Source organism: Mirounga angustirostris, unplaced genomic scaffold, assembly GCF_029215605.1.
Source record: "Mirounga angustirostris isolate CCGP_5_RB_7025 unplaced genomic scaffold, mMirAng1.0.hap1 SCAF_42, whole genome shotgun sequence".
In the NCBI taxonomy this organism is placed as follows: domain Eukaryota; kingdom Metazoa; phylum Chordata; class Mammalia; order Carnivora; family Phocidae; genus Mirounga; species Mirounga angustirostris.
In genome coordinates this window covers 169123-193692 of record NW_026991750.1, presented here as the reverse complement: position 1 = coordinate 193692, position 24570 = coordinate 169123, and the positions used below count along the sequence as shown (strand labels likewise).

Sequence of the window (24570 nt, the reverse complement as noted above, 5' to 3'; positions counted from 1 at the left end):
AGGGCGGGGGTGGGGGGGGAGGAGCAGGGATGTGACCCAGGGAAGGGAGGAAGCCAGCTAAGATCAGGGCATGGTAGTTCTTCAGATGGTACCAATGCTGGACACACTGGAGCTCAGTCCTGCTGGGGAGCTAGGGAGACGGCATGCAATCCACTTTCTTGTGCGGCCAGTCGAGGCCACGACTTCCTGGGGCAGCAACATGGGCATTTCAGGCTTGCTGTGCAGGCGCGGCCCCAACAGAACCCGCGGACAGCCTCTGATGTGCACAGGGGTGCAGAGCCAAAAGCTCAGGGGATGTGGGTGGGTCATAGACAATGTCTGCCACAGGTTGGAAATCCCAGGAGGGAGGAGGCATCACGAAGATGAGGGTGGTGCTTAAGCTGGATTTGGTGGATGAGCAAGATAGCAAGGCCCCATGGGAAGAGTGACCAAAGACTGGAGGCTGGAACAGAGGGGCTGGGGGAGTCATGGGACCAAGGTCGGAGACAGAACTGACAGCCAAGGGTCTCTTCCTCATCCTTTGTGACAACTCGGCCTTTTTCTGTCCAGCAGATAGGAAGCCAGGGAAGCACGACAGGGTCCCTCCAGGGAATACACTGAAAGGGAGGTCACAGGAGTTGGGGACACTAGAGGTGGGACCACCTCAGAGAGGTGGTAAAGGAGCCCCAGAGAAGAGGCTAAAGTCTGGACCTAACCTGCAGGTAGATTTGGCACGACCTGTTGATAGATTGGCTGTACAGTGTGATCGGAAGAGGCATTAAACAGATACACCATAAATATTCACAAGTTGCCCTATGTGGCGCTCTTGAGAGCAGGGCCATGGGGGGAAGAATGGCAGCCAGTCTTTGGGGAGGGCTCCTCTGGAGAGATGGCGAGCAAGCTAAAGCCTGCAGGCAGGGAGAAGTCAGCCCGGGAGGGGGTGGGGGACTGCACTCCCACAGCATGGGGGGAGGGGGAGGCAGGGTGGAGGGGCCAAGGATGAGAATCAGGAGGCAGAGGCTGCCTGAACGCAGACTGGAGGTGGAGGCCGTGTAGAGCGCCCTCCTGGCGGTCGTTTGCTCCCCGCCACCTCCAGCTGCACAGCTGCTAGGATAGCCACGGGCTGTCTCCTCCAGCTGTGCTACTGATTAGACCCAGGGTGAGCGAAGGACTTGCCAGAGTCAGGCCCGGACCACTGAGGTTTTGCTCTCATGGAAGAGCTGCTTTTGCAAACTCCGTACTGGCGATGGCTTCATGCCATCCGGCAGCTGGGCCCTGCAGTGGCAGCGTGGGAATGACTCCAGAAGCATATTGTGCAGCGGGAATGTGGAAGCCACGTGTCTCTGGTCAGAAGGCTAGCTGCACGAAGTCCCCCGGGCTCCTCCTATCTCAGGGCTGCCAGGAGCTGGGGAGAACTCCATCTCGCCCCCTGGGTCAGGCCACTTTCTAGCCTGCCCCCTGATGGAGAATGAGGTCAGTGTAGCAGCCTGGCCCATCTCCTTCCAAACCATCCCTCTGCTCTGCCAGCCACATGGAACCCAACTCTGCTTCTGGCTCCAGAGACATGAGAATGGAATCTGCCCGGGGCAGGGCAAGAAGCCTGTGTCCTTCCTCCCTCCGGCTTCCCCTCCCCAGAGTAGGAGACTCCTTTGTCTACATTCCGCCCAAACCTCATGGATTGATTTCAGAGCGGAATCTAAGATCCTCCGGCAGTCGGATTCAGAAGTACTCAAATGCGAAAATGCTTTTCTTGCATTTACATCCCTTTGGGGACAATCTTTTCCCTGTAACTGGACTAAGGACATAGCACAAAACTCAGAGTCTTTGCTCCGTATGGCCCCCAGTGAGGGCAGTGTCTGTCCGGAGGTCACTCCGTGGGCTGCTGTCTCTGCTGTCTGTGGTGCTGAAGGGTCAAAGGAGGAAGGAGCTGGGACTCTAGGAATTCACAAGTCTGGAGCCTCTGGTTAGGAGCCCCGTGCTTTAGATGCAAGCTGGATGTTCGTGGGCAGCCCCAGCCCGATCACAGCCTCACCCAGGTGAAGACGCTCTTCGACTGTTTCAAGCCCCTCAGAGCACTGAGTCCGCCTTTTCAGAATTTACTGTGAAGTTCCCGACAAAATAAAATCCATCTCCTCGTGCCTCTTTCTGATAACGTTTCTTTTTAAAAATCAAAAGAACAGAAAAGAGTGGCGTCGTGGGTATTCTCATCTCACACTTGAACTTCCTGATTGTTCATTGCAATTTCGACGACACACACCAGAAAGTTTATCAACTTGGAATCATTCCTGAGACATATGTTTGGAGTGAAAGAGGACTTCTGCTATCCGCCACCTCCGTTTTGATCCCAGTCTCTACCTTCTAATTGATTAAGTTCTCCTTTCCAGCTTCTCCCTTAACTCGGGCAAAGCATCCCGTGATGGGGACTAAAACTACCCTCTCCGGCAATAAGGAATGCCCCGAGCCAGCAAGACCCCATGTGATTGACCCCAAGACAGCGATCAACTTGACCTTCACTGCCCAGCTGCATGCATGTACCCACTGGCCTCTGCCCAACATTTTCCTTACATAATCCTGGGAGCGCTCTCAGCACTTTGGAGACAGTCTCTGAGACACTAGTCCGCTGTCTTCCTGGTGCTGGCCTCCCTGAAATAAACTACTTTCTCATTTCACCAGCCATCATTTGTCTGCCTTTGGACTTTGTCAGCGGCAATGGGTCGAACCTGGTCTGTTTGGGACCCCGGAGCCAGGTGCTCCTGCATTCCTGCTTCCTGGCTTCCAGAGGACGGGGCTGGTCCTGCAGTTGAGGGGGGTCCTGATGTAACACTAGTGGTTATGTCTTGGCTCTTTCTCACAAGTTTGTCTGGACATTACTTCCATCCTCTGTCAAAGGGGAGGCCAATTTATGTATCACTGCAGTTAGGGTTTTTGTCTTTAAAGAGTGTCGGTGTATCCAGTGACCCCCAGGTTCATGTCTGTGTCCCACCGGGCACTGCCGATAGAGGTATATAGGACAGCTGTATTAAATACTTTCAGCCTGGAAGCAAAAATGTGAGGGCCGTCTTTCCCCGTGGCTTAAGATCTCTGCAGAAAAGTTGGGGCCATCTTTCCTCCATGTCTTAATGTCTCTGCCCACATGGCTATGCTTAGTTCATCTGAATACGCACGCAGGCCATGAGGTTTGATCCTTACTGAAACATGTTATTTTTATCACAGAAAAGCATCACCTAACAGCACAGCATCTGATGAACACATTCAAGCTTCATTTCCTTATTCAGCCAGAATGTAGAGCACACGCCCTGTGCTAAGCACTATGTGAGGCCTGGGGATCCAGAGACGGCTGGATCCCATAATGCAAAACCTCTTCCACAGAGCCTGGCACAAGGTGGGGACGAAGGGACACTGTTGCTCTAAGGGAGTATGGGTGATTCCTCAGAAGCTGCCTCTGCTGCTAAAGAAAACATGTCAGATCCCCCATCTTCCCCCAGGAGAGTGCTCTGGTCACGTAGTAAAGCCCAGGATGTCTTCTTTACGTCCTACACCTTTTTGGTAACCACATTGACTTGAGTGTTGTCCTGGCACCTACTCGGAAACTCAAAGCTGCACTTAGGTCTGCTGCCTTGGGGAAGGGCAGGGGGTGTACCTCATCATTCAGAATGTATCCAAAGCCACAGTCTTTGCCCTTGGGCTCAGTCGGGCTCAGGGCTGTGGTTTTGGCAATTGAGCCACACTGCAGGACCCTGGCCTTTTCAGCAGCTGACATGTCCAGCAACTGTGCCCTCACCGTCGGGCAGATGTTCTCCATGCAGAGTCTGGGGGGAGATTCTTCCTGGGCTCCTTTGCTGACCTTTGAGACCTTCCCACGTGATCCCATTAGCCTTTCCTTTTCAGCGGAGCCTCCTTGCTCTCCTCAACCTTTGACCCAAGACTCTAACTCTTCAATCAGAGTAATGAGGGTGTAGTTTCTCCAGCACTGTGTGTAGCGTGAGCCTGGTTTATAAAAATGCCTTCTGGTAACTGACAGGTCACTGACCAGGGATGCTTCAGGTTCAAAGGGTGCTGCCATGTTTTGTGTGAACCCAGGTTCTCATGCGTATCACCATTTTCCTGAGTTCAACTCTTAACTTAAAAAAAAAAAAGAACCCTATGTTCTTCTTACTGTGCCTTTTAAAGTAGCAATAAATCATCCCTAAGCTTGCCGGTTAAGAGTTTCCTCTCCAGGGAACCCCTTTTTGCTAGGATCCAAGTTTCCTTTATGCAAATGAATCAAATTGGAAAATCTACAAATTAGAAAAGCATCAGTGCACAGTTTATTTCTTGTATTATGTTAACCATTGTGAAACACCCATTTTCCCCAAGAAGTTAACTTCTAAGTCCTAGAATGAGAATCAGCCTGACTTGGTTAACTATGTAAAGAGTTGTCTCTTGATAGGTAAGGGCAATTTTTTTTTTTTTTTGCACTTTGCAAATATTGCCCTTAGGGTAAATATAGCTACTGACTTGAATAAATATTTCGTCACCCTGTGATTTCTTTTCTTGCCCCCATCCCACCTCCCACCTCCCAGCTGCCCTCAAGCTTAGTTAAATGCTTTCTATCACTCTTTTTCCTGGGAAAAATGACTCATCGATTTCACGCGTGTGCTTGTTGTTTAGAAAGCCAAGCTTGGCCCTGCTGGTAACAAAGTAATCAGTCCTTCAGAAGACAGGAGACCACCTTCCAACAACCTGGACAGAGTGAAACTCACCGACTTCAATTTCCTCATGGTGCTGGGGAAAGGGAGTTTTGGAAAGGTAAGGGGATGATTGTCTGTGAGGCGGAGGGGCTTTTTCAGAGACTGCAGGGATCGGTCCTGTGCTCCCTGAGGTTTCCAGAGCCATCCTTGGGATCTCCCTGTTCTCTGTACTCCTTTCTCAGATGTTCCCCGGTGCCCCACCCACCACTTCATTTCATTAGAAACAATTGTATCCAGAAAGCTACAGACCGTTCCCTGTGTGTCCCCATTTCCGGGTTGGGAACAGAGCCGGTACTCCAAAATGTTGGTTGAATCAATAATTTTCACAACTAAAAATTAGAAGTTGATTTGTAGAACCTGTTTGTCTGCATTTGGCTTCTGTGGCCCCAGATCTTACGATAGACCCAGGAAATGATTTCCAATCCCGCCTCTTTCTTTGTCTTGGCTCCCAACTCATGAGAAGTTTTATAAAGGTCAGTCACGTTTTTGCCCAAAGGATGCTCCTGAAAAATGTGCACACTTCAAGGCTAATACCAAGGGCGCGTATATTCCTTCCCACGGCCACCATAGCGCCATCATGTGGCCATAGCCCACGCAGCATGCAAATCTTCGACAGCTTCTAAATTACACCGTGCTGGGAGAGTGTAATCTGCGCTGATGCGCAAGATTTCAAAATTTGCACATGAAGGGTGCCTGGGTGGCTCAGTCGGTTAAGCGACTGCCTTCGGCTCAGGTCATGATCCCGGAGTCCCGGGATCGAGTCCCGCATCGGGCTCCCTGCTTGGCAGGGAGTCTGCTTCTCCCTCTGACCCTCCTCCCTCTCATACTCTCTGTCTCTCATTCTCTCTCTCTCAAAATAACTAAATAAAATCTTAAAAAAAAAAAAATTTGCACATGCAGCAGAACTTTATGAATAGATAGCATAGGCCGACTGAACGGCCACCTGACCAGGTTCTCCCACCCCACCCCCAGTACCAGACGTACGCTTCTGAAGCTTTCAGCTTGCCTTTCGTCTGCTCCCAGGTGATGCTTGCTGACCGGAAGGGCACAGAGGAACTGTATGCTATCAAAATCCTGAAGAAGGATGTGGTGATTCAAGATGACGACGTGGAGTGCACCATGGTGGAGAAGCGAGTCCTGGCCCTGTTGGACAAGCCCCCGTTCCTAACACAGCTACACTCCTGCTTCCAGACAGTGGTAAGGCCCCTGGGGGTTCCGATCTGTGGTGCTGCACGCGGCGTGCTCCCAAGGGCCACCCCTGAAGCCAGGGTTCTAAGCATCTGAATCCACCTTCCTCTAGTAGAGAAGGCTCAAGAAAACCTCTCACTCCTATGCTGCTGGTAAATTTGGGGAGCCCCCTCCAGATCTGGGATGCTCCCTACTTATAGGCTTGGCACTAATTCTATTTAATTCAGCAAACGTTTGTACCAAAGGTACGTTTTATAAGGTACAAATGTACAAAGGTACATTCCTTATACCAGGCCATGTGCTAAGACTTGGGGTTACAACACCAATAAAATAACCCATGGTCGTGGCTTTTGAAGGCTACGGGTCCCGTTGCTAGGCAATGCATTAGAATCCGAGCAAACTTGATCTTGTAAAAGAGTGTGTTCTTGTTTACTGCACACAGCAGGCTTGGTAGTCTGACCTGTTTTGTACAGTCCATGAGCTCTAAGAAAGGTTGGAGGAGAAAAAGAGAATAATATTTTGTGACATGTGTAAATTAGATGAAATTCACATTTCAGGGTGCGTGAATCATTTTCTTGGAAGACAGCCAGGCTCCTTCATTTTCCTGTCCCCCGCAGTGGGTCTCCCGCGGTGCAGGCAGAGTTGAATCATTGCAAGATACCCGCAGAGCCTAAAGTATTTGCTGTCTAGCCCTTTACAGAAAGTTTGCTGAGCCCTGTCTTACAGTATAACGAAAAGGAGGACAAGAGGGTTCCGAAGCACCGATCAGCCCATTGTGGGGCCAGGGCCCTGGCATGGAGCTTGCAGGTGGCCCACAAGAAATATAACCATTTCGAGGGCACCATTGTCAGGCATGCCCAAAGACAGGCTTTCCACCCTCAGCGCCTGCCCTTTTTAAGATGTGACTCAATAATCAGTAGCTATAATTATTACTGTTACGATTATAATTATTTTTAACTTTCTACTGGCCAGAAAATGACTTTCTGTCTTCCATCTCTCTTTAAAAATCTCTTGGGAGGTCCCCCTCCATGCTCTTGGAGCTTAGAATCTCAGAATGACCGTGTAACCGCACAGTGTTGGGGCGGGCCATGGACTGCAGAGCCAGGCGCCGGCCACTGCGTGTCAGCCTGGTGCCGGTGGCATGGCCGGTCCCCTTCTCCCAGCAGCACCTAAATAGTGCCCAGGAGGGAGGAGCAATATGCCAGACGGGGAGCCATGTCTGCAAATCCCAGCCCGGATCCTATCACCCCGGTTACACGGATGGAGCTCCAGGGAGCAGCAAAACACGGAAATAAAGATGGAATTAAAATTCATCACAGGAAAGCTAGAGAAGGAAGCTCCAGGAGCTGTTTCCCCACTGCTAGCACCAACTTCATTGTTATCTTCCATTCCCCGTGCAGCACTTCAATGTTTAATAACTTCCGCGAAATGGTGACGTTGTCTAGAAGCGAGCAGAGGTTGGCTTTCACCTGGGTGTGCTGTGCTGTGAGCTGCTTGGCTGTTCAACCCCATTTTCCCCCATTTACCCCACTGTAATGTCCTCATAAATATGCAGCTTTATTGGGGCCTATGATGTACGCCCTCCGTGGGGCCGACATTGAGCACACCAGTGACGGAGAAAATAAAAAGCAATACTTGGGCCTATTATGATGCAGAAGCACATTGGATTAGCCTCTCCATGTATAGTCCCCTCCCCCACAGTAAATATCATTGAGCATTTATAATTTAGGAGCCCAGCCTAACTCACGAGATCTGTTTTCAGAAGCTTCTGGTGGAAACGCATGACTACATCACTGGGGTTTTCCCCCCAGATGCTGCGAGCGAGCAACACTCGTTAAAAGTAAATAATTGGCCCATTTGGATTCTTCACACCATCGCTAACTTAGACATGTCTTAATGTGCAGGAGAAAGGGGAAGAGTGTTGGGAGGCCGTTACTACAATAGGGAGTATATGGAACCAGAAGGGGGCAGCCATGTTGACAGTTAATGACTTTATGCTTCCCAAGGCCCTCATGCAGTAGGGTTTATGACTTCTATTTCATTTGGGAAGAAAAATTTTGCAGGGCTCCACTGAGCAGATCTGCCAGGGTAGCCCACAGTTTACTAACTGATGAGAAAGCAAAACACAGTCTAGAAGAGTGAAGGAAGATTCTCGGCCGGTGGCCAAGTCCTGCTCACATGTTGCACCTTCGTCTTCAGGACCGGCTGTATTTCGTAATGGAATACGTCAATGGCGGGGACCTCATGTACCACATTCAGCAAGTAGGAAAATTTAAGGAACCACAAGCAGTGTGAGTATTTTTTTTTTTAAAGTCCCTTAATTTAGACAGCACACAGGGACTGCTGCTGGGTGAAATATGGAAGTGGGGCTTTGCCTACTTTGGAGCTGAGCACCGTCTCCTCCCAGGGGGCCAACTTCTTGGTTTGGGTCCACCGACCCTTCGGAAGGAGAGGTTCATTCTACTTCCAGTTGGTCGGAGATGCTGGTGTATCCGCCTGTCACCCAATTCCATCCTCATGGATTGAGTCAGCCACTCGTTTTAAACAAACGATTATTGGGCGCCTGGGTGGCTCAGTCGGTTAGGCGATGGCCTTCGGCTCAGGTCGTGATCCCGGAGTCCTGGGATCAAGTCCCGCATCGGGCTCCCTGCTCAGCGAGGAGCCTGCTTCTCCCTCGGACCCTCCCCCCTCTCATGTACTCTCTCTCTCTCTCATTCTCGCTCTCTCAAATAAATAAATCTTTAAAAAAAAAAAAACGATTATTGTACATTCACGACACACCAGGTGCCAGGAGTGGGATAGGCTGTCTGCCCTCCGGGACCTCACCACCTTGACCCAGGGTAGGAGAAGTCACCCGACAACTGTACTATGTGGCTGTAATGTTAGAGGTGGCACGTGAGCCCTGGTAAAGGGGAGTGGGGAAAGAACATCCTCAGGGAATGCCCGAGCCAGCGGGACAGAAGGGGGTGCAAGGGCTCCGGGTGATGAGCCTGATGGAGCCAGCTGAGGACCATGGAAGGCGTGGCGGGAGGGGGTTTCAATGGGGCTTCACACCATCAGGCCCAGTTTTCACAGAGCCCCGTGACCGAGAGGGGAAGGAAGGATGAAGGGGAGAGTAGGGACGGGTGCAAGGGGGCTGGTGAAAATCTATATAGAGGAGAAAAAATGGAACCTTCATCAGGTCTTGACCTTGGAGCCAAAGAAGAGTAAGGGCTTTTGAGAAACATTCTGGAGGAAGAAAAGGGGAACTCGGTGTAGAACAGAGACACCGGACACCTCTTCGGGTGACACCTCATTTTAGGTTTGGGAGTGGGCAACTGCCAAGGAGGAGATGGTTTGGGGGAGAATCATGAGCAGTGTGGAGGGTTTGATTGGGATGCAGGAGTCAGCAGCAGCCAGGAGAGACACGGCCCATGGAAGGGGGGACCTCGGTACCTGAAAACTCACCCTGTTTTCCAGGGGCCAGGAGGTCACAGGACACATGGCAGAAGCAGATGTATACAAATAGCTCTTTCATTTCCCTCGGGGAGGATGCATCGTGGGCATGTACCCCGATTAATCAAGTTAGCAGATGTTCATTGGATCCTGGCCGATGTTCGATTTGAAAGATAAATCTGAAGAACTTTCGGCCTGCATGGGTTGATGTGTCTTAGGGAATATTGGCTGAAGGCAGAAGAGGGAATGCTTTGGTAGCAAGCTGAAAAAAATGCAAAAGGGAATTTTTTTTCTTTCTTTTTTTTCATTCTCAGATGTCTTTTTTTTTTTTTTAAAGATTTTATTTATTTATTTGAGAGAAAATGAGATAGAGCATGAGAGTGGGGAGGGTCAGGAGGAGAAGCAGACTCCCTGCTGAGCAGGGAGCCCGATGTGGGACTCGATCCCAGGACTCCAGGATCATGACCTGAGCCGAAGGCAGTCGCTTAACCAACTGAGCCACCCAGGCGCCCTCAGATGTCTTTATTAATCAAACCCACGAACGCCAATCAGATTTTTGTTGTTGAAGGGGGATTTTTTTTCTATTTAGATTTTTATTTTTCAATTTTCAGGAATGCCTGTCTTTATCCCCTGTCTTAACTCTGTTAGTTAGAAAGCATCAAAATGCTTGGGTTGTAAAGTAAAGCTTGGTGACAAAGTTATAAAGAGCAAGTAGCAGAATAACCACCTTACGTTATGAGGTGACATCAAGGTGTCTCATCCAGCACCCTTACGTTGTGTACTTGTGTTGCTAGAAAGTTCTTATTTTAAAAATACAGAAGAGCATGAAAAATCATGTAAAGGTCGCCTGTAATCCCATTGCTTTTCCCTCTCCCATCCCATTCCTCCCCTGGTGGCCCTCAGAGATGCCACACCCCCACCCCTCCCCGTAAGAGTTCAGTCCTTATCACCAGAGGTTGTTCTCTGCTTGTGTAGACGTTGTGTGGATTTTAAGCCTCCCGGATGTGATGTTTGCACAAACGCAGTCTTGTGGTTTCTCAGACTTCAAAGATTCCTAAATGCTATGCACATTTTAAAACCTCTTTCAGCATTTACTCTGAGTTTATTATGAATTATTTAAAAGGGTAAACTCGAGTATGAATCATGGTGTGTGTCCCATTTATCCCAGCGCTTGGGGTGGGGATGGTAAGGGGGGATGGTGAGGACACCAGCTACAGAGCACATCACACACGCTCCTCCATCATCCAGGGAATCACTGCATTTTCAAACACTAATGCATTCTGTCCGTGAGTAGGAAAATAGACATTTTCCCCACTCTTCCCCAGTCCTGACACAGACTATTCTAGCAGCCACTGTTTAATAAGAGATCGTATTGGAAATTCCCTGTAAGCAGTAAATTAACTGTCCACCGGCCTCAGACAAGAAGTGCTTGTTTCTAGACAGGTAATAAACCTGTCTGTTTGACTTATTAGCTGTGAAGTTCCTCCGGGAGGTGGGAGTGCTAAAATGGCCAAGCGAAGAGCAAAGGGTTTGTCATCTGCAGGGTGATGCTGATCTCTGGTCGTCCCAGGGTCTTACATTCTTTTGCCCCCTTGATGCCTGAGCTGGAGGGTACAAAATATTCAGAAATCCAGAGAGCAAGCCAGCAAGCCTGATGAGCATCTTCTTTTGCAGATTTTATGCAGCAGAGATTTCCATTGGATTGTTCTTTCTTCATAAAAGAGGAATCATTTACAGGTGTGTGTTGAGGCTCTGCAACCAGCAGGGCATCTGGGAGTTTCCCCGGACCCCTGGACCTCCGTGTGCATGTTGATTCTGTGATGGGGACTTAAGACACATTGTTGAGAACCCTCAAGGTAACAAGAGACCTACCTTTGTCTGCAGCCTGCAGGCAAATCAGAGCCACTTTCCGATCTCTGGACCTCAGAAGATTTTGTATATCTCATTTCTGCTTCCCACAAGAAAACATGCTTTTCTCTCCACTGACAGTTCCTTCCTCTGCCTTTTTTTGTAATGAAGGTCAGGGAGCAATGGAAACCGAATTTCTGTTATAGATGCTCAGCGGGAGAAGAACATGGGGAGCTGGGGAGAGGCAGAGGAAGAACTAGTGAATTAAATTCTGCAGGTGGTTAGCAACAGTGAAAGTCTGATGCCAAAGAAAGGGGAATGTCTTCCAGGATTAACTGAAGAGTAAAAGGACCCATGCCACCAGGCAGAATGCAGTGGCCACACGTATGTGACCCAGCAAGGTTGTTCTGAACCTGGGATTTGGCAAACCTGGTTGTGTGCCAGGCCCCCCTGTGTGGGATCCTAGTAAATCAAATGGTTTGGAGCTGCCCCAGACCTGCTAAATTGGAATCTGGTGATTCACATGCTTGGCCAAGGTTGGGGATCGCTAGACCAACCATTTAGTCATTTATGCGGTGTGCATTTATTAAGTACCTACTGTGTCAGGCACTACAGTAGGCTCTGGAGATTTCAGAAACAAAAACAAAACCCAGTCATTCCTGGTCCCGGCTCTCCGGACCGTAGTAGTTACCCGTAGGACTCGTAGTTAATACGCCATTGAGGTGGCAGCTAGTCCGAGATCTTTCCGTCTCACTAGCTCCAGAGCAGACCATGTGATGTCGTGGGAAGGACGCTGATGCTCTCCTGCTTCCTTGCAGGGATCTGAAGTTAGATAATGTCATGCTGGATTCGGAAGGGCATATCAAGATTGCCGATTTTGGGATGTGCAAGGAACACATGATGGATGGAGTCACAACCAGGACCTTCTGTGGGACGCCAGATTACATCGCCCCAGAGGTAGGGACCCCGATTCTCCTTGGTTTCTAGACCAGACCTTTCAAATCACAAATACAGCCCCCTCCATGGGGTATAGAATCATTAGCGAATCACCAAGTCAGTGGCCACAAAATAGGCCAAATTAATAGAGCAAAATAAAAAACAAGTGTGAGAGCTCAGTGCATAGTAAGAGTATGTCTCGTTTCGTGGAACTTTGTTTTGTGGACCTGTAAGCTGGGTGTATGGTAGAATGTGTTTCTTACACCGTCATCATCAGAACAATTTAAGCCACACTGTTGGGCAGAGAAGGGGCGGATAGTGCTTGTAAAAATGCTCTGCATGGGAAAACTGGGTCAAAAGGTGGTTCTGATGATGGCTTTTTAGTAAAATCAGAGTGATCAGTGCCCTAAATGACCCATTGGAATTGATCATGGTGTTTAATCTAGGAAGAACATTCCAGTGTGGTTGTAAGCGGAGTGGTTCCAAGATACGTGATCACAGCGGTGGCCAGACTGCTTCGTCTTTGTATAACATTCTTTAAAAAATATATATTTATTTATTTGAGAGAGAGCAAGTGAGTGAGCCAGTAGGGAGGGTCAGAAGGAGAGAGAGGATCTCAAGCAGACTCCACGTGGAGCCCGACGCAGGACTTGATCCCACGGCCCTGAGATCATGACCTAAGCCGACATCAAGAGTCAGACACTTAACCGACTGAGCCCCCCAGGCACCCCTGTTATGACAGAGTCTGAGTAATTTTCGTCTTCTTGTGAGCCTTCCTGCGCACCAGTGACTGGGCGGGTTATAACCCTGGGTCACTGTGTAGCCAACTTCCTATCCACACACAGCTCTGTGGATGAAATGGGTTCCTCCCAGCTGCGCTCCAGCACCTTATAGAAGGTAACAGAATCAAAGTTAGCCCAGCCTTCCCTCTTTGGAGAGCTCTCGCGTTCGCTGTTGGCAGCTCGTGCGGTATATTTTTAACCTGTTGCCCCACGTGTTTGTCTTAGAGGTAGTAGGTGCGACATGAGCTTAGGAGTCAGACCAAAGTGTCCTTCATTCCTGATTATTCTTCACAGGCTCTGGGAACTCGGGCAAGTGACTTAGCCTCTCTGCCCCCCGTGTCCACAGTGGCAAGTTAGAGATGATAATGTCCTCCTCGTAGAATTGCTCTGAGCACAGAAATGCCAAATACAGTGTTTTGCACCTAGTAGACCCCCTGTGGTAGCCAGTGTTCCAAAAAGGAAGCTTAATTTTTTTTTTCCCATTGTTAAGAGCTTCCTTATTTTGTTTATCTGCCCAGTGTGGAAACACAGACTTCGAACATTTACTTAGAAACTTAAATTCTGGGGCGCCTGGGTGGCTCAGTCGGTTAAGCGACTGCCTTCGGCTCGGGTCGTGATCCCGGGGTCCTGGGATCGAGCCCCGCATCGGGCTCCCTGCTCGGCGGGAAGCCTGCTTCTCCCTCTCCCACTCCCCCTGCTTGTGTTCCCTCTCTCGCTGTGTCTCTGCCAAATAAATAAATAAAATCTTTAAAAAAAAAAAAAAAGAAACTTAAATTCTCGGGGCGCCTGGGTGGCTCAGTCGTTAAGCATCTGCCTTCGGCTCAGGTCATGATCCCAGGGTCCTGGGATTGAGCCCCGCATTGGGCTCCTTGCTCCGCAGGAAGCCTGCTTCTCCCTCTCCCACTCCCCCTGCTTGTGGATGAAAGAGAGAGGGAACTCTCTTGCTGTGTCTCTGTCGAATAAATAAATAAAATCTTTAAAAAAAAAAAAAAGAAACTTAAATTCTCAATGACATGGCCAAAGGCGACATGTTATCTTGATACATAACTTCGGGGGGTTTGCCCCCCAAAGAACTCACACATCACTGTCTCCAGGCATAACGTGAGCTTAAATAGTCCTATTTCTCAAACGTGAAGAGTAGGGAGATCGTACAGTAAAAATACAACTTCCTGATGCAGGATTTGTTCTGACGCCTTCTACCGGCTGACATGTATTCAACAGGCTGTGATTATGAGCTGTACCTGCTCCCATTTAACACCCACCAGATGCTATAAATGTGTGGTGACAGGGAAGGAAGTGTTTTTTAGGAATAAAAGTGGTTTGAACTTCATCTCCATTAAGACCGTTCTCTGCGATTAAACAAATAGCTTCCTGTGTTCAGTAACACTTCAGCCACGTGACGTCCCCAGGGACGACCGCTTCCCACGTAGATGAAATGTTCCAAATAACGGACGTTCGTTGTCTTTTTTTTTTTCCCCTAATGTTCCTCATTGTATCAGTTTCCTATTGCCACTACAACAAGTAGCCATGCACTTAGTGGATTAAAACAATACAAGTTTATTATCATATGGCTCTGGGGTCAGAAGTCCAAAATCCATCTCACTGGGTCAAAGTCAAGTTATCGGCGGGGCTGCACTCCCTCCAGGAACTCTGGGGGAGTCCCGTTGCCTTGCCTCTTCCGTCCTCTGTGTGGCTACGGTCCGTGCTATTACCATTTCTGTCTTTTATGATCCCAACCCCACAGCCTCCCTCTCAGAAGACCTTTGTGATTACGTGGGGCCCACCCAGATAACCCAGGCTTGTCCCTCTGTCCCAGGACCCTTAACCACACCTGCCAAGTCCCTTTTACCGGATAAAATTACCATATGCACAGATTCCCGGACTAGGATGCACACAGCTTTGGGGAAGGGGCCACGGCCCGTCCTGCCACACTCATGATGGTGTCCCAAGTAACTATATTTGATAAACTCCCACCCCCCTCCTCCAAGGACACCTAGACACACTTCTAACATACTTTGGTAACTTTGGGGCTTTTTTTTTTTTTAGAGCCACACCTCCCCCCTCCGCGGTCACCCCTCCTGTCCCCATCCCTGGCCTCAGCAACCACTCACCTATTTTCCATCCTATAACTTTGCCATTTCAAGAATGGCATATGATGAAGTCACACGGTATACCTTTCGAGATTGGCTTTCTCATCTGAGCACTTTCTAGAATCTTCTAGTCATCATATTGGCGTGCACGTCTACCACCTGGGCAGGTTACTTGAACATCCCGTGCCTCAGTTTCCTCCCCTGTAAAGTGGGGATGATAACGTCTACCTCATAAGGTTGCCGTCTTGTGACTTGGAGTATCATCTGGCACCAGGCAAGGTGGTCCTGCCATGGTTATTGTTCACTTGACCCATTTGCCACACTGCATGGTGGGCCTCTTGCAGTCTTCTGCTGCAGCCCCCCTCATAGTCCTCACAGCATGCTTCAGAAGAGGTGCCAAAGGCAGTAAGTAATGGTCTAAGGCCACGTCACTGAGAAACCCAGAGCCAGGCTTCACTGCCAGGCTCAGGCCCCTGTAGACACTCATACTGCCCCGTATGCTAAACCACAGCCTGCTCCTAAGTGACTCACGCATTCACAGACTCTCTGTACCAAACAGGGTGCCACTGGGACAGGGTCTCCACCGGGACCCGGCCCTGGACACACTTTACAGTGTGGACGACATGATGCTCAGGCGAACGGAAACCCATATCCGTGTTTCGATTCGGGTTGACTTGCATTGTAAGATAAGCTGCACCACTTTGGGAACTCGATCAGTAATTCCGGGTGTTTTACCGGAAACAGTTAATTCAGGCTGTTTTACCTCCTGCTAGCATTTTCCCCATACGGATCCGGGAATGTGGCATATTTGGCCATAGGGATAATTGCGGTGAAGCGGAAGACCATCTAGATTCCAAGTTTCTAATTTGCTCAGAGGTTAACATAATCCTGTCCTCTGTATAAATCTTTCTGTCAGGCAGAGGCCAAAATAATTATCTGAGCTGGCATTTTCCCTAATAGGCAAAGCAGAGGCTTAAATATTTATGGCTGTTTGTTTAAAACCCTTGAAATGGATTAATACTGTGGCATCTCCTTAACCAGGGAAGATGAGCTAAGGCAGAAAGTGTCACTAACAGATGGGATTTTGGAGTTGAGTTGGACACGCACAAGCAGGGGGTGCTCATCAAAAACTAATTCCTGGACTCGACCTCACGGGTACTCAGTGCTTTCACACAGAAAGAATTCTTCGGGGTCAGTGCGAGTCCCTGAGAAGAACCAACGGAAGCTTCATCGGGGTTTAATCCCCCCTCCGAAAGTGATCTGGGGTGTGTGAGGTCCAGTTGCAGGTCAAGTCCCTCCCGGCAGCTAAGCATCAGGCTCTGAACACTAGCCTGGCGCACTTGTTCCCGGGAGGAGAGACGCAGCAGGGACGGGTTTGCTCCTGGCAGGTGCACCTCCGAGTACCTCCTGCTGCGGTGGGAGCAAAGCCTTTGGGAACTGTGCCATGCAGAGTCCTTGCTGCGGCAGGGGGCGCGTTAGACCACACCCATGATGTAGGGACTATCTACGCTGTACCAAGCCTGCGGAGCACATCTTCTGGTTTGTCACATTGCACCCGCGAGCAGAGCTTAAGTGACTCACCCATGGTCACACGGCTGGTAACAGGCAGAGGTGGGATTTGGACCTGAGACATTCTCACCCTAGCGCCCAGACGTACATTCTTGTCACCTACTGCCCCCATCTCCAGAGAGAAGAGAAAACTCCGCGAGTGAGCAAGCCGTTCACAATGAGTGCGGAGATATTGTACAACATGAGCGACATCTTGTAGGAGGAGATGGATGCTTATCCAGCTCAACTGGAATCAGGGACCTGAGTCACAGACGTCTCTACCGCAGTCAATGACTCGGGGTTGTATTCCTGCTGGTACCACTGGGCATACCCCTTGAGAAGCCAGGGGCCGACCACCAGCACCGAAGCCCCTCTCCCACACGTGGCAGCAATCAGCCAGATACTCAGAGCGCCTGCTAAGGGCCTGCCATGCCCGGCAGGAGAACGGAGCCCAGCGGGGACCTGTGAGGGGGGCTGGAGGCTGTTCGAAATGGGCCACTGCCGCCCAGGAGAGCCGTAGATTGAGAGTGGATAAGAGAGTATTCCCCTTGGCAAGAACAGATGGCACCTCAACATGGCTAAGGAAACAGTCTGTGGGCACACGTGCCAGCCCCACAGCCCACTGGCCAAACGCAGATGTGCAGCCCCCTGTGAGGGTTGGGGGCTGGATGGGTTCAGCAAGCTGGAGGCCCTTCCTAGGGGGCCACGGCTTCTCCGTCCATCCCTACGGGAAGGGCAGCCCAGTCTTGCCTGGGACCGCCGCCAGAAGTCGGCATTTGTGTGTAAAACTTGCCTACTTGTTCAAAGTTGAGTCTAATATAAAGAGAAATGTACGTCGCTAAGAGTCAGCCAGTGGGCCACCAGCTGTGACCTTTTCTGGAGGGGGTCACGGGTCACATCTGGGGGGAGCCACATTTTAGGAATGGGAGGAAAAAGGGGAGACCAAGGGGTGTCCAGAGAGGTGGAAAAACTAGGGAGCCATAGCGTCTTGGAGACCAAGGAAGGTGAGTGCTTGTGAACTCAGAGATGGCCAGGGACTGTGGAGGTCAAGGAGCTGGGCGGGGGGCGGCGGGGAGGGGATCCGGCCACAGGGAACCAGCCATCCCGAAGAGCACGTGGTAACGATGCGGCAGGAGCTGGATGGCACAGAGTTGAGTGTGGGCATCAGCAACCAGGCTGGAACCATGTCTTGGGGAACGGATGGTAAATGGACAGGGGAAGTGGCTGGTCACTCCTAGGGAAGCAAGATGGAGGGAGCATCAGTATGGCTGGGAAAACCTGAGCATGCTTCTAGCCCAAGGGAAAATGCCCGGAGAGCGAGAAAGAGAAGATACAGAGAGAGAGGGAGGGAGTACCGCAGGGCAGGATGGAACGGGATAGGGAGGCAGGAGGAAGGAAGAAAGCTGAAATCACCCTCACTGGCTGGCTTGCGTTTTCCAAGGGCAAGGCCAGGAAGGGTGGGATGGGGGCCTGGGGATGGGCGGTGTACTGCCCCCACATCCACACATAGTGACCTGCACGAGGGTCCTGGAAGTGACCGAGCAGGTAGTGGGAACCGGAGGGCGAGACCAGAGCGGGGCTGAGTGTCTGTCAGAAGAGGGGAATTGAGGGGCTGGTCCTCAAGAGTATTGAGACTAGGTCCAGTGTGGGAAGCGGAGGCGGGGTGGGGGAGGAGAGTGACACAAGGGCAGGACATTGCTGCAAGCGCTGAGGAGGGGGTTCGTTTCTGAATTAGGCATCTTGGCAAAGCCCGAGACCCTTTGTTGTCTGCCCCCCCTTCCCCTTCCTAACCTCATCTCTCACCTTGCCCTCCACCCCTCACCCCTGTCTCTCCAGAACACCCCCACCCCCCACACTGGCTTCCTTGCCACTCCCCAGATTTGCTGGACTCTCCCGTCCTCAGGGCTTTTGCTCTTCTCATCCCCTCTACCTGAGATATCCTTCCCCGGCAGCAGGGATCCCTCCTGCACCTCAGCTCAGATGTCAGTTCAAGGAGGCCATCTTCCCTGGCGACTCTGTTCCAACCTGCAGACCTCTGGCCCCCACCCTGCTCTCCTTCCACAGTGCTCCTCACCCTCTGACAGAGCATGTCACCAGGCACTCATTTGCGTGTTTCTCTAGCCCACTCAGCCCCCCACGGCAGAATCTTTGTCTTTGGTTCACTGCAGAGCCTCTCGCCCAGGGTCTGGAGCGGTGCCTGGTGGGCAGGGTGGGTCTGGGATGATCAGGTGCCAGGGCTGGCAACAGAACAGAGCTGAAGGCTGGGGAATTGAAAGCTCAGGAACTTGGGCAGGGATTGGACAGATGATTCCCAAGGCTGCCACCTGCAGGGGACAACCACATGCCTCACGCCATGGACCCCCGAGAGCTGGTGCACTGGGGCACCGGAGTGTCTGAAGGTGTGGGACATCAGCCTGGGTCCCCCAGACAGCCCAAAGTGCCGGAATATTGACACCCCCAGAGACATTTCCTGGCCTTTGGGGAAAGGGGCGTAGAGAAGGATGGAGAACAAAAGAGGATCTAAAAGTTAAATGAGAAAAGAACACACGAGATGCATGCAGCCAGGCAGTAAATTAGCATTTGCCCAGCTGAGAAGAATGGGGGAAATGAGAGGGGAAGCAGTGGGTTGGTGCCAGCCGGGGCTCCTCCGGGATCAGCGCTTCTGAACCCCGGGCCCCACGCCAAGCCAGCACGGGCAGAGCAAAGAAAGCACTTGATTAACATAGGAGACTGATAAGCCGAAGGCGGCTTGCTTTCTTTCAGAGGCCAATTTCCCTCTGTGTAAAGTCACAGTCCGATGCCTCCGGCTTTGCAAGAGAAAATGAAGCAGCTGTCTTCCCTCCAAGAAATATTTAAAGAGCCAAGGCCAGGCTTTCCCTTGGGGTCTTCCTTAAATTGTGTAACTCTGCTTAGATCTTTTCTAGGCATCCCCTTGGTTGCGTTACTCATCTCTGTTCGGATCTGCCTTGCAGCTCTCAGCTCAGCTGTCCTCGGAGTTTTATCTGCGTCGCCCTGTTCTCTGGAGCATTTGCCCCCTCTCTGTCACAGGAGGCCCCTGTGACCCCGTCCTTCTTCCTGACTTCCCTCAGGTTCTTCCTCCAGAGATAACCGGCTCCTTGTGGGTGAGCGGGACCCAGGGCGGAGCGCCTCACGGACGTGGTTTTGTTTAATCGTCAGAGCAGTTCTACGAAGTTGATGTCAGTGGCTCTGTTTTCCAGATGACGATCCCAGGGTGCAGAGAGGTTTGGTCATTCTTCCCACGGCCCCAGTCCGGGGCAGAGCTGGGCTTTGAACCCAGGGCCGGTCCGCTTCGCACAGCAGTGGCTTCTCTCCCGAGGGGAGGGAGGGGACTGTAGGTGTCAGCTCAGGTGTTCCCGAGCGTCCTTGCTCTCGCTACCCTCGTGGCTCCATCTGTTGCTTGCAGAGTCCCCGTTCAAGCTCTGAGCACACTCCCAGCACACTGTGGCTGCATTCCTTGGCCTTTCGTTTGGGGATTTGCTTAAATCCTGTAAAAATGGGTCAGAGATTTCTGAAATCTTATTTCACCTTTTACTTTGCCATGGAGTGCGGGAGGGTTGGGGGATGTTTGGAGGATGTATCTTGAGAGCGAGGACCAACACTTACTCATTCCCTAGCGCATGCTGTGTTCTTGTATCTGTTGTCTTGTTGAAACCCTATGATAGCCCTCGGAGGTCAGTTTTACAGACAAGGAAAAGGAGACATGGAGAGGACAGGTGACCTGTCCGAGGCTCATGGATAGCAAGGGGCAGGGCAGGGACCCTGGGCCCCAAAGTGCAGGTCTGTGGCCCTAATGTCACCAGCAGCCGGGTTCCCCCCTCAGGCTTTCACTTACTGCCCTGTTACCAAACACATCTGGAAAGACCACCAGGCTGTGAGACCTCCCAGTTCTGGAAAATCTTTTATTCCAGCTAATAAAGCTCCCACAAGCCCCAGATTTATTCCTACCTCCTAGGTCATTCCGTTACTGCACAGGTGGTTATTTTGTTCAGATACACAATGAACATTTGGAGGCCTGAGGTGAGGGGGGTCCCAAGTAGGCGCCGTGCTGTGGATCTTGTCCGTTTCTCCGGGACCAGCCACCCCCACCCGCCACCCTGAGAGAGACCATAAGGGTGCGGTAGCTGAGTTCGAGAACCACTTGAAGGGGGACAAGCAGGCCGATAACAGTGCACTTGACTCTGCACTGAGTCTTACCCTATGTTGGCCCCATGCAGACTGTCCACCCCTGAAGGGAAACTTCCTGTTTGATTTCAGGTGGCTTTTTCTTCATCATTGTATAGCGAACCCTGGCTGTAGTGCTCTTTTAAGAACATGGGGTGACATCTGTAAAATGGGGATAATCACGGTACCATCCTCAAAGCATGGCTTTGAAGATGAGGTGAGTTTTGCCCTGGCTGCTTCAGAGGAAGCCCTCCGTCCACTTTTGTCTGTTACTTGACAGTTTTTCAATTATCTGTTGCTGTGTAACGGCCTCCAAAGTGAATGGCTTAAGACATGTGAAAACTCTGATTCTGTGGGGCAGAACCTCCAGCAGGACTCAGCAGGGCTGACCCCTTCCTGCCACGGGGGCTGTTGGCTACCATGCGTGTTCTGCTGCGCTGGGGGATCCAAGACGGCCTCGGGCTGTTGGCTATTGGCCAAGGCCCCGTGGGTTCTCCTCTGTGTGGTCTGTCTTTCCATGGGGTCTGTCACCATTCAGTAGTTTATCCAGAGCTTCTCAGCATGGTGACAGGCTCCCTAGAGGGCAAGAACGGAAGCCACAAGTCCCCCTGAGCTGCACCTGGAGCTTAACTGTGTCACTTGCACCACATTATGTGAGTCAAAGCAAGTCCCAGAGCCAGCCCAGATTCTAAGGGAGGTGATAGAAATTATGTTGGCGGGGGGTGGCACTGTCAGCCTGTAGGAGGCCATACAGGATAGGAGGGGGTCACTGTGGCCAATTTTGGGGGCAGCTGGTTTGAGCTCTGTGTTGGCCGATGGAAGGCTCCTCAACACAGCACCCCAGAAAGGGCAAATTTCAAAGTGCTGAGGACTCCAGCAAGAGGGGCCCCTGCCCTGTGTTTTGGAGCTGGGATCAGCAGACTCCTTCTGCTAAGGGCTAGAGAGTAAATATTTTAGGCCTTGCGCTAATCTAAATTTTAGATTTTACCAAGAGGCAAAATTGAGCAACTGTTCTTGCCAAAAGGCTGATAGTCTTTTTCACATTTTTTTCGTTTTACATTTGCTCACAGCAGGTTGTACACAAATGGGAGGCAGGCTGGATTTGGCCGGCGGGCTGTAGTTTGCCGCGCCCCAGCTTCAGAGGGTTCTCCCGTGGCCCTCTGCCAGCCTTAACCCGTCTTCTAAGGCTAGAGCGACATGCCCCCTGGGGCCTGAGAATTGCCTTCCATGGACCTACATGGGCCTCTTCCTACGATCCAGTCTTGCTAGGGACACCACCCTGACTCCGGTATCCGAAGGAGAGGCCAGTGGTGGCCATTTGCAGGGCACAGCAGGACGGAGTTTGGACGCACAGGCCGGGGCGCACAGGGTCTTCATAGATGTGATAAAGGATTGAGAAGAAAAGGGGAGTGGGCCACGTCTCCCGATACTGGAATGGAATCTAAGGGGTCCATGAATTCTAAAGTCGACCTGCCCCTCCAGGTTGTTGAGAACTATTATGGACGGACTTATGTCCCCTCAAAATTCATGTCACTCCCTAACCCCCCGTGTGACTGTATGTAAAGATGTAGGGCCTTTAAGGGAGTATAGAAGGTTAAATGAGGTCATCCGATGGGGCCCTGATCCAAAGGGACTGGTGCCCTTACAAGAAGACCAGGAGATAGCAGGAGTGTTCCCCTCACAGAGAAAAGCCTGGGGGAGTCACGTGGGGAAGGAGCCTGGCTGTAGCCAAGAAGAGAGGCCTGTCAGAAGCCAGCCCTGCCAACGGGTACCTCGACCCTGGACTTCCAGCCTCCAGGCCTCTGAGAACATGAATGAATATGGTTGAAGCTCAGGCTGTGGTATTCTGTTCTGGCAACGTGAGCTGACTCATACCGGAGGGTATATTGGTCATGGTGGTAGGAGAGGACATTTAACAATTGGTTAGCTTGATCGGTAATGTGTGTTCAGACATCTGGTATGTGGGCCTCAGTCACTTTTGTTCCAATGTCCCCTGTCACCCTCCCCGCCAAATGTTAGAGGTGGACCCGTCCCAGACCAGTGTGGACTCCTGCACTTAGGCCAGGTAAATTATGTTGTAAACCAAGACACATTTGATCTATTCACGGTCAACACCATCGTCCCCCTTATCAAGCAGAACAGGAAGGAGGAGTGAATAGAAGTCTCAAGGTCAGAGGCAATCTCTCAGATGTCCTGGTCCCATTCCCAGCCCCTGCTTGCAGAGTGGGCACCAGGAGGACGGGAACGCAAGGGCCAGGTTGAGTCCTGGCTCTGCTGCGTTCCCGCCATGCTTTATTGCACTGACGCTTGCTTGTGCCTCGACTTCCCCAGTGGTCAGCAGAAGTGGTGCCCAGCACAGTGCAGCCCAAAGACTGTGCTCAGCGGTAGCTTGGATGCAAATGCCACCTCTGTTCCTGTTGGTATCACAGCATGTCTCGCTGTGGGGGAGGCTCTTGAAAACATCAGGTTGGGAGGAGAGTGTCTAAAGAGGTGTTTGATTTCTTGGGGGTAACGGGGGGATTATAGAAGTTGTGCTGAAGAGGTTGGGCAACCAAGTCAATTAGGAGGACGTTCTCCTGGCCCCGTTTCATTGTCACTGCGCTGATTTCTTCCGTGACCAGCACATGTTACCCAGGAGCTAGAGAGAGATTAGCCCAGGCAGGAGATTAGCGCTTCCTTGGAAGAATCACAAAGACGTGAAACGGGAACACTTTCCCACATGTACCTCGGTGCTGATGCCTGCTCCGAGGGTCATGGAAGACCACGTCCCACAACTCCGCAGCGCACGTCCCAGAGTCAGAGGAATGCCGGGCGCAGGGGCGGTTTCTGCAGCCTGAAAAGGCCGGCACTTCATTCAGAATTTTACCAGCAGCTCCCTCCGAAGTCACCCCGCCCCTCTGGAAGACAGTTTGGCGGTTTCTTACAAAGCTAAACATAGTCTTTACCATACGATCCAGCAGTTGTGCTCCTAAGCATTTGCCCACATGAATTGAAAACTTATGTCCGCACCGAAACCCTGCACACGGATGTGTATAGCAGCTTTATTCATAACTTGCCCAAACGTGGAAGCAACCAAGGTGTCCTTCAGCAGGTGAATGCCTCCATAAACCGTGATGCAGCTACATAATGGAATATTATTCAGCACTAAAAAGAAATGAACTGTCAAGCCATGAAGAGACCCATAGGAACCTTAAGCACATATCGCTAAGTGAAAGAAGCCAATCGGGAAAGGCTGCATGCTGCATGATTCTGCCCATAGCACATCATGGGAATGGCAAAACATTTGGAGACAATAAAAAAAGATTAGTAGTTGCCATGGGTTAGTGAAGAGGGAGGGATAACTAGACAGAACAGAGGACGTTGGGGTCAGTGAAATTCTGTACGATACAGTGGTCTATACATGTCATGATACATTTTCAAAAACCCATAGAATGAACAACCCCAAGAGTAAACCCAAGCATAAACTCTGAATGATAATGATGCAACAATGTAGTTTATCAGTTGTAACGAATGTACCACTCTGGTGAGGGATTTCCATAGCAAGGGAGATGGTACTCGTGGGGACAAGGCATATGGGAACTCTGTATGTTCCACTCAGTTTTGCTGTGAACCTAAAACTTCTTTTTAAAAAAATTTATTAAAAAACATAGAGGAGCGCCTGGGTGGCTCAGTTGGTTAAGTGTCTGACTCTTGATTTCAGCTCAGGTCATGATCCCAGGTTTGTGAGATTGAGCCCCGTGTACAGCTCCACGCTGGGTGGGGAGCCTGCTTGAGATTCTCTCTCCCTCTGCCTCTGCCCCTCCCCACCCCTGTGCTCGCTCACGCATGCTCACTCTCTCTGTCTCTCAAAAA

General features: G+C 50.9%; 1 protein-coding gene across 3 annotated transcripts in view; it reads left to right on the top strand.

The window, feature by feature from the left end:
* The first annotated feature begins 2561 nt into the window (after nucleotides 1-2561).
* Nucleotides 2562-24570, top strand: part of LOC123853847 (protein kinase C alpha type) — a 57996-nt gene continuing 35987 nt past the window's right edge. Inside the window, exons 1-6 of one of the 3 annotated variants that reach the window (XM_064583858.1) lie at nucleotides 2562-3361; nucleotides 4630-4767; nucleotides 5733-5906; nucleotides 8097-8188; nucleotides 11007-11069; nucleotides 11999-12137. In XM_064583858.1, the coding sequence (XP_064439928.1) occupies nucleotides 3329-3361; nucleotides 4630-4767; nucleotides 5733-5906; nucleotides 8097-8188; nucleotides 11007-11069; nucleotides 11999-12137 (639 nt within the window). In that variant the 5' untranslated portion in view covers nucleotides 2562-3328. The remainder of the gene's footprint in view (nucleotides 3362-4629; nucleotides 4768-5732; nucleotides 5907-8096; nucleotides 8189-11006; nucleotides 11070-11998; nucleotides 12138-24570) is intronic. The other 2 variants (XM_064583860.1, XM_064583859.1) reach the window with 2 other exon arrangements.